Source organism: Myotis yumanensis, unplaced genomic scaffold, assembly GCF_028538775.1.
Source record: "Myotis yumanensis isolate MYYU_CA2020_CCGP unplaced genomic scaffold, mMyoYum1.0.hap1 SCAF_13, whole genome shotgun sequence".
Lineage (NCBI taxonomy): Eukaryota > Metazoa > Chordata > Mammalia > Chiroptera > Vespertilionidae > Myotis > Myotis yumanensis.
The window spans coordinates 2,680,222-2,693,682 of record NW_027223764.1 but is presented as its reverse complement, the minus strand read 5'-3'; the positions used below and the strand labels follow the sequence as shown (position 1 = coordinate 2,693,682).

Sequence of the window (13,461 nt, the reverse complement as noted above, 5' to 3'; positions counted from 1 at the left end):
CCCTTTGCCTGGGATCCGACGGGCCCCCTAGCGGGGGCACCTCCCAGGAGGACTTTGTGGGTTGGAATGTTCTAGAAAAGCGAGTACCTAAGGCAGGGGTCCTCAAACTACGGCCCGAGGGCCACATGCAAATACAAATATTGTATTTGTTCCCGTTTTGTTTTTTTACTTCAAAATAAGATATGTGCAGTGTGCATAGGGATTTGTTCATAGTTTTTTTTTAAACTATAGTCCGGCCCTCCAACGGTCTGAGGGACAGTGAACTGGCCCCCTGTTTAAAAAGTTTGAGGACCCCTGACCTAAGCCCTGGCATGGGTAGTGGAGGACCTCAACTGGGATGGTGATTCCCCGAGCCCACCTTCCCGCCTGTGGCTGTCACAGCAGGTCGTGGGGAAACACAGCTGTTACTTCGGGGTCTTTATAGTCTGGCCAGGTGGCAAATACGTTCAATTGTGTGTGTGCGGAGGGATCTGCAATGAAGGGTTCATAGAGGGGTGAGGCCACAGGGGAGAAGTGGGGCTCAGGGAGAGTCTGCGGGGAAAGGATGCTTTGACCTTTATCTTTATAAAAAATGTAAATTAAATGCACAGATTGTACTCTAGTTCAATGAGTTTTGAAAAATGCACACATCCATGGAAACGCCACGCCAATCAAAACATAAATCGTTTTCATCCCACACACAAGTCCACATGTGGAGGCTGGGAAGATCCCACTGTAATTAATCTACAGGAAGGGAAAGCTGCCCTGGCCAGTGGGCTCGATGTTGGAGTGTCCGCCCAGGCACCAAAGGGTCATGGGTTCCATTCCCGGTCATGGGCATGTACCTGGGTTGCAGGTTCGATCCCTGCCCTGGTCGGGGTGTGTGTGGAAGGCAACCAATCAATGTGTCTCTCTCACATCGATGTTTCTCTCTCTCTCTCTCCTCTCCCTCTTCCCTCCCCCCACTTCCACTCTCCCTAAAAAAATCAATGGGAAAATTATCCTTGGGTGAGGATTAACATAAAAATAAACAAGGAAGGGAAAGCGGTCGGCCTGGCTGGGATGGCACTGGGCTTTGGGAAGTCGGTGCTCTCACAGGAACTCATCACTGTCCTGGTGCCTGACAACCGCAGCCTTCACAGCAGCGGGTGGGAAGGCCCCCGGTACACACACTGTCAGTGACCGCTCTGGTCACTTCAGGGAAGCCCAATGCATCAGAGGGAAGAATAAAATATCTCCTTAAAACTACCCTAGAGGCGGCAAAGAGAAATAGGGATCCTGAAAAATTACAGGTGCTTCAACCATAATATGAGATTACCCAGAAGAGGTGCGACAGGTTCTGAAAAATAGAGGTGCAATGTTCATGCACGTGTTCAGGAGGTGAGGAATGGAAACGTGACAGGATTCCTGAATCCGTGCTCGGGGACCTCGCAAAAGGCAGCCGTACCCTCAAGATTTCACTCACCACGGAGCCCAGTGCAGACCCCACCCCAGAGCAGACCCCACGTTAGAGCAGACCCCACCCCAGAGCAGACCCCACCCCAGGGCAGACCCCACCCCAGGGCAGACCCCACGTTAGAGCAGACCCCACCCCAGGGCAGACCCCACCCCAGGGCAGACCCCACGTTAGAGCAGACCCCACCCCAGGGCAGACCCCACCCCAGGGCAGACCCCACGTTAGAGCAGACCCCACCCCAGGGCAGACCCCACGTTAGAGCAGACCCCACCCCAGAGCAGACCCCACCCCAGTGCAGACCCCACCCCAGAGCAGACCCCACGCTAGAGCAGACCCCACCCCAGGGCAGACCCCACCCCAGAGCAGACCCCACGCTAGAGGAGACCCCACCCCAGAGCAGACCCCACCCCAGAGCAGACCCCACGCTAGAGGAGACCCCACCCCAGAGGAGACCCCACCCCAGAGCAGACCCCACCCCAGGGCAGACCCCACGTTAGAGCAGACCCCACCCCAGAGCAGACCCCACCCCAGGGCAGACCCCACGCTAGAGCAGACCCCACCCCTGAGCAGACCCCACCCCAGAGGAGACCCCACCCCAGGGCAGACCCCACGCTAGAGCAGACCCCACCCCAGTGCAGAGATCCCACCCCAGAGCAGACCCCACCCCAGAGCAGACCCCACCCCAGGGCAGACCCCACCCCAGTGCAGACCCCACCCCAGGGCAGACCCCACGCTAGAGCAGACCCCACCCCAGAGCAGACCCCACCCCAGAGCAGACCCCACGCCAGAGCAGACCCCACGCTAGAGCAGACCCCACCCCAGAGCAGACCCCACGCTAGAGCAGACCCGACCCCAGAGCAGACCCCACGCCAGAGCAGACCCCACGCTAGAGCAGACCCCACCCCAGAGCCGGCCGGAAGTAAACGGGCATGTGCTGCCTCACAACGCATGTTACCGAATCTTGGGAAGGAGTCAATCATTTACTTAAATGGCTGGATATGTTTTTCCAGAAAAATCCAGGCAGAGCACAGAGGGCTTCCAGGGCAGTGAAAACTGGGTCTGATACTTAGGGGGGGAGTACAAGTCATTGGACATTTATCAAAACCCACAGGGCGGGCAACAGCAAGGGGAGCCCTGCTGTAAACGTGGGCTCTGGGTGGCAAGGGCGAGGGCGCGGCCATGGGGTTCATCCGTGGTGGCAAACGTTAACGTGGGTGTGGGGGGCTGTAGGTGGTGGGGAGGCGCTGCCTGTGGGAGGAGGGGAGGAGGCGGAAACATTCTGAAATCTCCGTACTTTCTGCTGAACTCTGCTATGAACCTAAAACTGTTCTGAAAACGAAGCCTGCTTAGAGGGGGTTAAAAACAAAACGACAAAACGAAGCTGGGCCCGAGCTTCCTGGCAGCGCAGGCAAGGAAGGCCTCCCTGCGGTTCCTGTGAGAAACCCGGCCACGTGTCCCGGAGAAAGAACTCGACCACCCCAGCCGGTGTTGCTCAGTGGATAGTGCGTCAGACTGAGGCTCGATTCTGGTCAAGGGCACATGCCCGGGTTGTGGGCTCGATCCCCACAAGGAGGCGTGCAGGAGGCAGCCAACCAGTGATTCTCACTCATCACTGATGTTTTTATCTCTCTCTCCCTCTCCCTTCCTCTCTGAAATCAATAAAAATACAAAAAAAAGAAAAAGTGAAAGAACTCTCCCCACGGACACATCACATGAATCCCAAGGCGCACAGACAGCACGAGGACAGACAGAGGGCTGGGCGGGGCCCTGCCCGGCAACCCGCCTCTGCACACGGTGAGAAGTGAGTGACAGCCGAAGAGGCGACTCCAAAGAGCTTCCTGGGCCACGGACAGCTCGGCTCGGCAGGGGCAGCCGGGCGCTCCCTCCTCCTGGGCGGCCACCGAACAAGACGGAGCCCAGCACAGACATGGAGGCGGAGCCTGTGTCCCCCTGGCTGCTGACCACTCGCTGCCAATTCACTCCTAAGCCAATCCATGGCCAGGTCCAGAAGGCCTGACAACCTCCAAGGCCAGGCTGCCCTCCAGGCTGAGCACGAGGGCCAGGGTGCCCCCAGGAGAGGGGGCCAAGCACCTGATTGGCACGTGGCTCTCAGGCGGCATCCTGCGCAGCCCCCCGCCGTGAAACCACCGGGGACAGAACCGACAGGTTATTTTCTCTCCCACAGAAGAGCTGACCAATGCAGTACCCAGCAGCAGCTCCCCTCGGGGCCAGTGTGGTGACCTTGAGACCCGCGAGGACAAGGAGACATGGTTACCGGCCACGCCGAAGGGCCGCCGCAGGCCCGAGGTCAGCTTCCTCGTGTTGTTGTCCCTCAGCTCCATGCGGCCCACGCGGACGATCTGACAGACGAAACTGATTTTCTCCCTCTTCAGGTCTTTGCTCCCGAGGTCCTAGGAACGTGAATTTCCATACGTTATCCAGAGCCCCGTCTCTCAATTCGGGTTCCCCCAGGACAGAGGGCGGGAAGAGGCATCGAGACGCGTTCCTATGCAGCTTTTAGCATTTTAGTAAGTAGCTCAGGACCAGAGAGGAGCTGGGTAACTATAGTCAGTCAGCGTCGGGGGAACCTGCGTCCGCATGGAAGAGATGTGTGCTGGGAATGCCGTCGGTCTTTGCTCGGGGGATGCTACGGGAAGCTAGGGACCCAGAGGACTTCCGGGAAGGGGGTCATTATGACGACATGACCATGCATGACGGGCATGCCAGGAACCATGTGCCCGTGTGGGGAGAGGTCAGAGCGGGGTCATTAAACACAGTCATTAGAACGCTGAGCGACTCTACCCAACATCGCCGGGCGCACTTACGGTGAAAACAGCCCGCAGGTTATGTAATCTGTCTATGTCTTTAGGCAATCCTGAACTTGACCAGCGAACCAGGTAGTTCTCACTGGAAAGAAAAAGAAAGAAAAGCAAATTAATTTTTCCATCGATAACAGGGCGCTCAGTGCTCATCCACGCTGGCTGATGGTTAATACCACGGAGGTTCACAGAGCAGACAACCACGGGCATTCAGCAGTATCAACGCCAAGCACCTCGGCCGCTCCTCGAACGGAGGAGAGGAGCGACTGCCCGCACGGGGGCATCTGAGATCCGCCCGAACACAACCCTGGGGCGGGTTCAACCCTGGGCGTCTAGGGTTATAGTCCCAAAGGAACTGTCTGAAAATGGCATTTCAACATTTACTACTTCTAAAGCGTGTTTGTCATTGAGAATGACTGTAGTCTAAAATTTACCATTCAACCGGCCACGGTGGCTCAGTGGTTGAGTGTCGACCCATGAACCAAGAGGTTCAATTCACAGTCAGGGCACATGCCCAGGCTCCATCACCAGTAGGGGCATACAGGAGGCAGCCCATCGACGTCGCTTTCTCTCTCTTGGAGGTTTCCATCTCTCTAGCCCTCTCCCTTCCTCTCTTTCTAAAATCAATAAAAACGTATTTTTTTAAATAAATAAAATTCCCCACTCACTCATTTACGGCAGGAAATAAACACTGCGTTATTTCACAGCCTGACAAGCCGAGTACGACGGAGCCTGTGTCCGGAGAAACTAAGCCCGTATGTGAAGTGAGCGTGAAATCCACTCACGTGGTCTGCTTCCTGGTGCACACTCACTTTTTAAATTTTGAGTAACACGCGTGAAGGTACTGGAGTTTTACCCACACACACCACACACACACACACACACACACACACACACACATGCTTCACACATAACTCAAACCATCCTTCTTTCCATCTGGACAAAGAGAAGGTCATACTGAGGGACAAAAGCAAGGAAGTGGGGAAGAGAAGACCACGCCAGCAAGGACAGGGTGCCAGACGGGGCTTACTGCGTTTCACTGCATAACGATTAACTGGGAGGCTCCAGGGGGCAGGCCCCGGTCTAGACACTGCCCACGGGGACAGTCACAGAGAAGGGAAGTTCAAACAAGAAGATGAAGAGGAGCGTGAGCGTGGGGAAGCCGGGTCTATCGCCCCCAGGAACAGAGGAAACAAGTGTTACTTCCATCTGCAGTCGCTGGGCCCCTGAAACTTCAAAAGACTGAAGCTCTCCAATGTAAAAGACCCATGAAGTCCGGCCGGTGTGGCTCAGTGGTTGAGCGTCGACCTATGAACCAGGAGGTCAGGTTTTGATTCCTGGTCAGGGCACATGCCCGGGTTGCAGGCTCGATCCCCAGTAGGGGCCTGCAGGCGGTAGCTGATCAATGGTTCTCTCTCATCATTGATGTTTCTCTCTCTCTCTCCCTCTCCCTTCCTTTCTGAAATCAATAAAGATATATTAGAAAAAAAGTACCCGTGTACAGGAGAAGGCTGACCCTGGCCCAGAGCCTGGGCTGCCTGCCACCACACTGTCCCGGGAGAGCAGAGGGGTCGGCCGCTTGAGGGGAGTCTGGCCCGTGGGTCCCCGAGGGCTCTTGGCAGGAGTAAGACATTGGGACGGCTCGGGGCTGCTGCCCCAGCATCAGGATGGCACCGACCTGATGAACTTGGACTCCACGGGGTCATAGAGGGACATGAGCACCTCGGCATCCTCTCCGATTTTGCACACCACGTTTTTGAGGTTGACGAACAAGGCCAGGGAGGGGGGTGGCGGCGAACTTCGCCTGCCGGCTGATGTCCATGTTCTGCTTCTGGGACTGGAAGTGGAAGCAATGTGGAAAGGCAACATTAGCAACACTCTTCGAGAACCCTTGCCCTTTTATTAATCTCCTACAGAACAGAAAGCCAGGCATAACCTGCCAGCACACGGGGCACAGTCACTTCCTTGTCCCTGAGTTCTCAGAACCGGCACGCAGCCAGCGGAACATAACAGCACCCCAGGTGACAGCCACGGCCATCGGGGCGCAGATGGAGCACTTTCCTCAGAGACCCGGAATCATTTCACGGACCCCGAAAACCTACTTTCTACGCAGGATGCCTCGAAAGGCCACAGAAGATGAGAAAGATCACTAAGACGTGTGTTCCTGCCCCCATCGGGCTTAAAATGTCACCCGGACACATAGCCAAGAAGCTGTGCAGAATCAAGTGTCGTTTCCCAGGAGGTGAGAACAAATGTCATTGGAATCCTGCCTCCCGCCCGGCTGGTGTGGCTCAGTGGTTGAGCGCCAACCAATGAACCAAGAGGTCCCCGGTTCAATTCCCAATCAGGGCACATGCCCGGGTTGCAGGCTCGATCCACAGGAGGAGGCAGCCGATCGATGTCTCTCTCTCATTGATGTTTCTCTCTCTCCCTCTCCTTTCCTCTCTCTCTCTAAAATCAATAAAAACATATTTTTAAATAATAAATAAAAAATAAATATAAAAAGGCCCTGCCTGCTAACACCCCTGCACACAGAGGGATGGAATCCTTCCAGGCCATCAGCACCGCGCCTGGCAGCAGGCCCCACTCCGTTCACCACCGTGTGGAGCACGCCGTGTGGCTGTGCCTGAGCGGGTCCTTTTCAGTGCACAGCCTGGCTTGGCCGGTGCTGGACTCGTTAGAGCTGAAGCTGTTACTGGGAGCAGCGCCCAGAGGTGAATGGCGGACTGCAGAGCGCTATGCGCACCTTTTCTTCCTGTAACCTTTCCTCCACTTGTTTGGACGCCACTTCATGAGCTCTGAAGAGGCTGATGGTGCTGGTTAGTTCCGGATCCAAGATGTTCCCATCCTCGTCTCTTACCACCAAGTCCAAATCGAGAATTCTGGAACAACAAGAACTCAGAACTTCAGGCACAAAGACCAAGGGCTCTGACTTCTCCTAACACACCTTCAGTCCAAGTAGCTGAGCAGAGAAAAACACCATCGAAAGTCGGGGTCACCCACAAATATTCAGGAAACGTAATTCTACAAGGTCACTTTCCTGGGAATTCAAAAAATAAATCAATAACAAAAACTTCCATTGTCTTACAGTGAGGAATGTCACAGATCTATCAAGCCCAAGTGACAAGTGCATTATTAGTTGCTATATGAACAGTATCAATAGCTTAACACACCCACACGCTGTATCTGTTCCGGGGAGTCCCACCGCCCAGCGTCCTTCTACTTCGAGTCAGTTCTAATCCCTACACTAGCCCATCAGAAGATTTGCAATGAACAGGTTCCGTGTTTCAATGCCAAACATATGGAAGTTATCCACGACAGCAGGAAGCAACTTTCTGGCCAGATGGTGAAATATAGTAGCCGACGGAAACCGTGAGCCGCGTCTGGCCGCGTCTGGCCGATAAAGCTGTCCATCCACAGCTACATGTTTTTTTGGCAACACTCTCTCCCTTTTCCCAAATCCAGCAAACTGGTTTGGTGATTTTTTTTTTTTAAGCATCATTTCTATTTAAGGAACAAAGGTGAGTATATAAAGAAAGGGTTGTGCCACGGTGGTACGAAAACATGAGGATTTAGACCAGTGGTTCTCGACCTTCCTAATGCCTCGACCCTTTAATACAGTTCATGTTGTGGTGACTCCCAATTTGTTACAAATTGAACATAATTAAAGCATAGTGATTCATCACAAAAACAAGATGTAATTATATATGTGTTTTCCGGTGGTCTTAGGCGACCTCTGTGAAAGGGTCATTCGACCCCCAAAGGGGTCGCAGCCCACAGGTTGAGAACCGCTGATCTAGACCACAGATGACTGACACTTTGCCTCTGAGATTTCCTGCCTGCCACTCACAAGTCTATTGAAGCAGAACACTGTCATATGTTTTTAACCATAAAACCTAGGAAAGTCTGTTTAAAGAAAGACAAATTTCCACTAGAGAATGTCTTTCATGGGCACAAGGTGAAGAGGAACGTGGACTTGGGAATAAAGACTCCATCCTGACAAACTGACCCCCGGCTTCTTTCCCTGAGGGCCGCCCAGCGTCCGCTGTGATGCGAGTAAGACCACGCGTCAGGCAGTTTTCGTGCTCACCATTTGGACAGCAACCTCAGAAATCTAACTTTTTCCTTTTAATATCAATTAAGCAAATTCACTGATGGTGAAGCAGGACCCATGGCGGCCTGTCAGGGGCACGAGAGCACACAGGCTTTTAAGCAAAGAGTCCCTGTCCCGCGTGGACACAGCCTCAGTCCCTGCAATGACTACGGCGCCTGGAGAGGAACAAGAAGACGATTTCTACGGCAGCCCTGTCAGCTCTCATTAGTTGCCTTTGCAAATCCTACTGCTTCCCCCAGCCCTGCAAGGGCCCTGGACAGTTAGTGCTGTGTGGGTGGGGTCGCTTCGAGGTGGGTGGAGTCAATGCTAATGAGTTGGGGAGGGGATCCATTGGGGTGTGGGCAGAGCTGCTAAGCTCCTGGGTTTAGGCCTGGCCAGAAAGTCCAGGCTAACAAAGCCCCCCACACAGAATCAGCATCCTGCGGAGCGCACCCAGGCCGGTGCCGACCTGCTGTGCACATCCATCCTGCCACCGACGCCTCACCACTTCCTGTGCACATCCATCCTGCCACCGATGCCTCACCACCTTCTGCCAAGGCAGATGGCCAGACCCACTTCGCGAAGGAGGACACTTCAAGTCAGAGAGCCACCTGGAGGAGCCCAGGGCCTGGATTCTGAGCCAGGACCCTCTCCTGGCGGCACCCACGCTCCTCCCAGAATGCCACGTGCCATCACAGGGAGTGGCCTGCCAACCATTCTTTGTGGCTTTCTCAGCAACCACTGCTCAGAGGCCCCGAATCATGAGCAAGGAGCATCTTAGCCGAACAAGAGAATCTAGCCCGTCGGAGACGAACACCCTGGACGCCGAAGCTCCACTGAGGAAAGGGGGCTGGGACCGCCCAAGACACCATATGCGAAGCCGTGTGTGCGTCCGGCACGTGCGTTTTGCTAGAAAGAGGGTCCTTGACTTTAATCAAATGGCCTTTGTCAAATGTTTCCCGGAAGCCACTTTAACATCAAACTCGCAACACTGTGCTTCTATTTTATACCGTTTTTCCCTGAAGAAGGACCTAGAGAGCTATGTGCAGCGCCCTGGGCTAGAGAGATGACGGCGCGCACTCCAGTTCCTCGGGCAAAACACTGTCTTCCCACCGACTGTGCTTCCCATCAAAGGAGTAAATCCCTTTGGAAACACCTCCTTTCTTAACTGCATTGTCCCCGCATCAGGTACTCCGGCAGCTTCCCGCAGCCAAATTAGGCAGGGGGTCTCTGGACATACCCTGGAAATACAATGCTCTCGTGGAAAATGACATCAAAGCTCCCACAGTGTGGGTTTTTCAGGCAGGTGGCCATGAAATGGGTTTCACGTGACAATGTCAAACATCCTGTATCTAGAACCCATGGGGGGTGGGGGGGGCAGGCCCCTCACCCCGCTTCCTGAAGAGAATAGCAGGTTCTACTGCGCCTCGGAAAACTCCTGGTGTTCGAGATGCAACAGAAAAAGCTCCTCCCTTTAAACATGAAAGCCACGCCACTGCCTGGCCGTGAGAAGTTTGGCTTTATGATAAAATAGGAGTTTAGTCTCCTCAAGGCTTCGGTCGATGTTATGGCACCGGATCGCTTAAGCATGAAATCAGCTTCCAAATGAACACACCTGTTTCCATAGTCGATCTTGGCTGTGACCTTCTTCTTCAGCTCCTTGAGCTCGTCCTGGGGCAGCGTCCCAGAGAGGATCTGCGACCGCCACTCGATGAGGTCGTAGATCATGTGCCGCACGCTGCGGAACATCTCCCTGTTGTCTTGCTACACGGAGGGGGCAGAGAAGCCAAGGTCAACACTCTGGCATAACCCAGCACTGGGGGGGGTTGGGGGGGGGGGGTCCAAATACACGTGCAGTGAATGCCTTATAGGACAGAATGTAACTTATGTCCGATTAAAAGGCATTTTAGCCCGGCCAGCCTGGCTCAGTGGTTGAACGTCACCTATGAACCAGGAGGTCAGAGTTCAATTCCCAGTCAGGGCACATGCCTGGGTTGTGGGCTCGATCCCCAATGGAGGCGTGCAGGAGGCAGCCAATCAGTGATGATCTCTCATCATTGATGTTTCTATTTCTCTCTCCCTTCCTCTCTTTGCAATCAATAAAAATATATTTAAAAATAAAAAAAAGACATTCTATGGAATGTGGTTCCTACCAGACACTAAAAGATGAAAAGAATAAAAAAAGTAATGCATGACCCTCAACACTGTGTCTGCATTGCAGACGAGGCACCTCTGAATCAACAGGCCGACCAGAGCCGGGTGTGCCCGAGAACCTCAGAGCCAGCCCACTGGATAACGCCCACGGGGCAACCACGGCCCCTTTGGAGTAAGTCTGAGCCTACAGCTGCCGCCTGCCCAGACTGGCATCTCTGCGCAGTGCCCCAGACCACCGAGGTCCTGCCGACACACAGGCGGGAGGCTCCTGCAAGGAGCAGGATCTCAGTCCAGGAGCCGAAAGGGAAACGCAAAGAAGGTGCAGGATCCACACTTCCTCTCACTGTCCACCCATCTCCAGGGAGGGACGGCACAGAGAAGAGCCACAGTTTTGCACCTGCGAGAGGTCAACTGGCCAAGGAAACTAGGGACCGTCCAAAGGGAGAATAGCCCCGTGGTTCTTCCTGTGAAAAGAAATCTAGGGGACACCTGACGTCGGGAAAATTCTAACCCTACGATCCCTACGAAAGATTTAAATGTGATCGTCGCTGCCTGTTAAAGTAGCGACTCCTCCACATCCCTGAATCTCTCGTCCACTACTTCCAGTATGTCACCTCCTTTCAAAGAATTCCTAAGACCCCCACCTCCATCATCATATAACACACTAACATCCCATGAACTCTTCTTTATGGTATAATCCTGACGTTCATTTATTAAATGAAAACTAAATGGTCAAAATTAATGGTTTACTGAAAAATTGTTTTTGTTCCCCTTTTATTAATTCTCCCGGTCCATTTTGCTAAAGCCTTATCAACTAACATCCTTAATATTTTGCTAAATTGTCTACAACACAGTAAAGCAAAAAGTAATCATAAAAATAAAAAAATAAAAATAGCATAAGCATTTATCTTTGGCTTTGTACAAATCCCACAATGTAGGTCCATAAAAGGCAAATATGAATTTTTTAAGAGGAGACCAAAGGAGCCACTGGGAATGCCTGCTTCAGGGCAATATGGCTAAAACCTTGTCCACTGCCTAGCCCACGTGGCTCCGTGGATGAGCATCGACCTACGAACTGGGGGGTCACGGTTCGATTCCTGGTCAGAGCACAGGCCCTGGTTGCAGGCTCCATGCCCAGTAAGGGGCGTGCAGGAAGCAGCTGATCAATGTTGATCTTTCTCTCTCATAGATGTTTCTATCTCTCTCCCTCTCCCTTCCTCTCCGAAATCAATAAAAATATTTTTTTTTAAATAAATAGGTCACATAAAACCGTGTCCACTAACACATAAGGCAGCATCCACTCCTGTTTGTTTTGCTGCATTATTTTGCTTTAAAATTTGCTAAGTCAAATGTGAAACGGCAACGACAAAATTGCTCCAATTTACACAAAACATTCGTCGCTAACTGGACGCGATGAGGTCTGGGAGAACATGTGATGAACAATTACGGCAACTGCTCATTACTGTGTGTGTGCAAGAAGCGGCTGCAAAATGAAAACCAAGGAGCCCGCCTGGGCGCAGCTGCGGGGTCTCAGGAAGCGTCCAGATCCCCAGATCCCCAGACCCAGGCGCTGCCGGCCCTGCACAGCCCAGCTCCCAGCTCTGAGCTGATGGCATTAGCATATGGGAAGAAAGCAGCAGCTGGAATAGAAATAAGGGCTAACAAAAGGTAATCTTTGCAAATATGAATTTTTGTGCCCTGAGGGAATAGGAAATGGAAGATGCCACGGCCCCAACCTCCCTGCATTAATAAGAAGACTTTTTCCACAACCAGCAGAAACGGACAAAGAAGCCAGAATGGAAACGACCCCCGCCTCTAACAATCACGCTTAAATCCACACGGCTGTGTCGTTTCCTCCAATGATAACAGCCGAGTGGCCAAAAAAAAATAGTAACCATCTCCTACCAAATCCCTAAATGAGCACCTACTGCAGTTTAAAAGCAGGTTTTTGTCTTCGAGAACAAAATATAAACACTGAGGGTCCGTCGCAAGGACTGCCCAGTCCTTCTTGGAAAACAAAGTAGCCTGTCCCTCTTCCAACACAAGGAAGCTGAGACCAGCTGCCCCCAACACAGAGCAGGTCAAAGGGCGCACGACCCCCCAAGGCTGAGCAGAATCCGAGCCATGCTGCTTTCTTTGCCTATCGCCTTGTCCCGGGTCTGCTTTTGAGGTTCCGAGGGGGGTTGCGGGGGAAGGGAAGAGAGGGGGCACACATCGATGGGGACAGAAAAGGCCCAGAGAGACCGCTGTCACTCTTTTAGCTGCGGTTCCATGGCCTCTCACCACGTAGAGCTGCCGCCAGATGGTGGACCACTCCCGGAGCGTCGTGGTGACCTCCTGAATGAGCGGCAGGTCGCCGGGGATGACCGTTTCATCTTGCCTGGGGAGAGAGGCGGAGAGGCAGCTAAGTTCACGGCTCCGTAATCCCTGCGAGTGGAAACCTGTAAATTCCAAACCCAGGCCATAGATCAAATCGGCAAACAGAGAGAAGATTCACAGACAGGGCTGGAGCCACACGTAAGACTGCACGAGTCTCTAAGAGCGACAGGTGGTGTTTGGACAAAGCCTGAGAATGCTTGTCTGTGACCCGCTGTGCAAGCCGTCCACCTCCAATGTCAAGCCTGGACCAAGCAGGAGGGTAATACCCACAAAAGGCTTCCGGACGTCAAGGTCTGGGAGGCGGAAGGTGCCTTCGTCACCTGTACCCATCTATCTCAGACGTGCCCCAAATTACAACCAACCCGTGTGGCACTGAAACGCAGGCTCGGAATAGGATGGCTTCTACATTTCCACGGAGCATAAAACTCATTATGAGATAACGCCGGAGCAGTTACCCGTGGCGAACTCTGAGCCAAGTCACTGCTTCCAAATGGCCACAGGCATTCCACCTGACCCCAACTCTGATGAGCCCCTTCCCCTCTCTCTCCACCCAACAGGTTAACCCTGACCTGTCCTTAACC

General features: G+C 53.3%; 1 protein-coding gene across 1 annotated transcript in view; it reads right to left on the bottom strand.

Moving 5' to 3' along the window:
• The window catches only part of DOCK1 (dedicator of cytokinesis 1), a 288,779-nt gene that overhangs the window by 231,450 nt on the left and 43,868 nt on the right, over positions 1–13,461 (bottom strand). Inside the window, 7 exon segments of the mRNA XM_070432089.1 lie at positions 3,711–3,846; positions 4,261–4,342; positions 5,933–6,039; positions 6,041–6,091; positions 7,001–7,136; positions 9,963–10,111; positions 12,785–12,881. Coding sequence (XP_070288190.1) covers positions 3,711–3,846; positions 4,261–4,342; positions 5,933–6,039; positions 6,041–6,091; positions 7,001–7,136; positions 9,963–10,111; positions 12,785–12,881 — 758 coding nt within the window.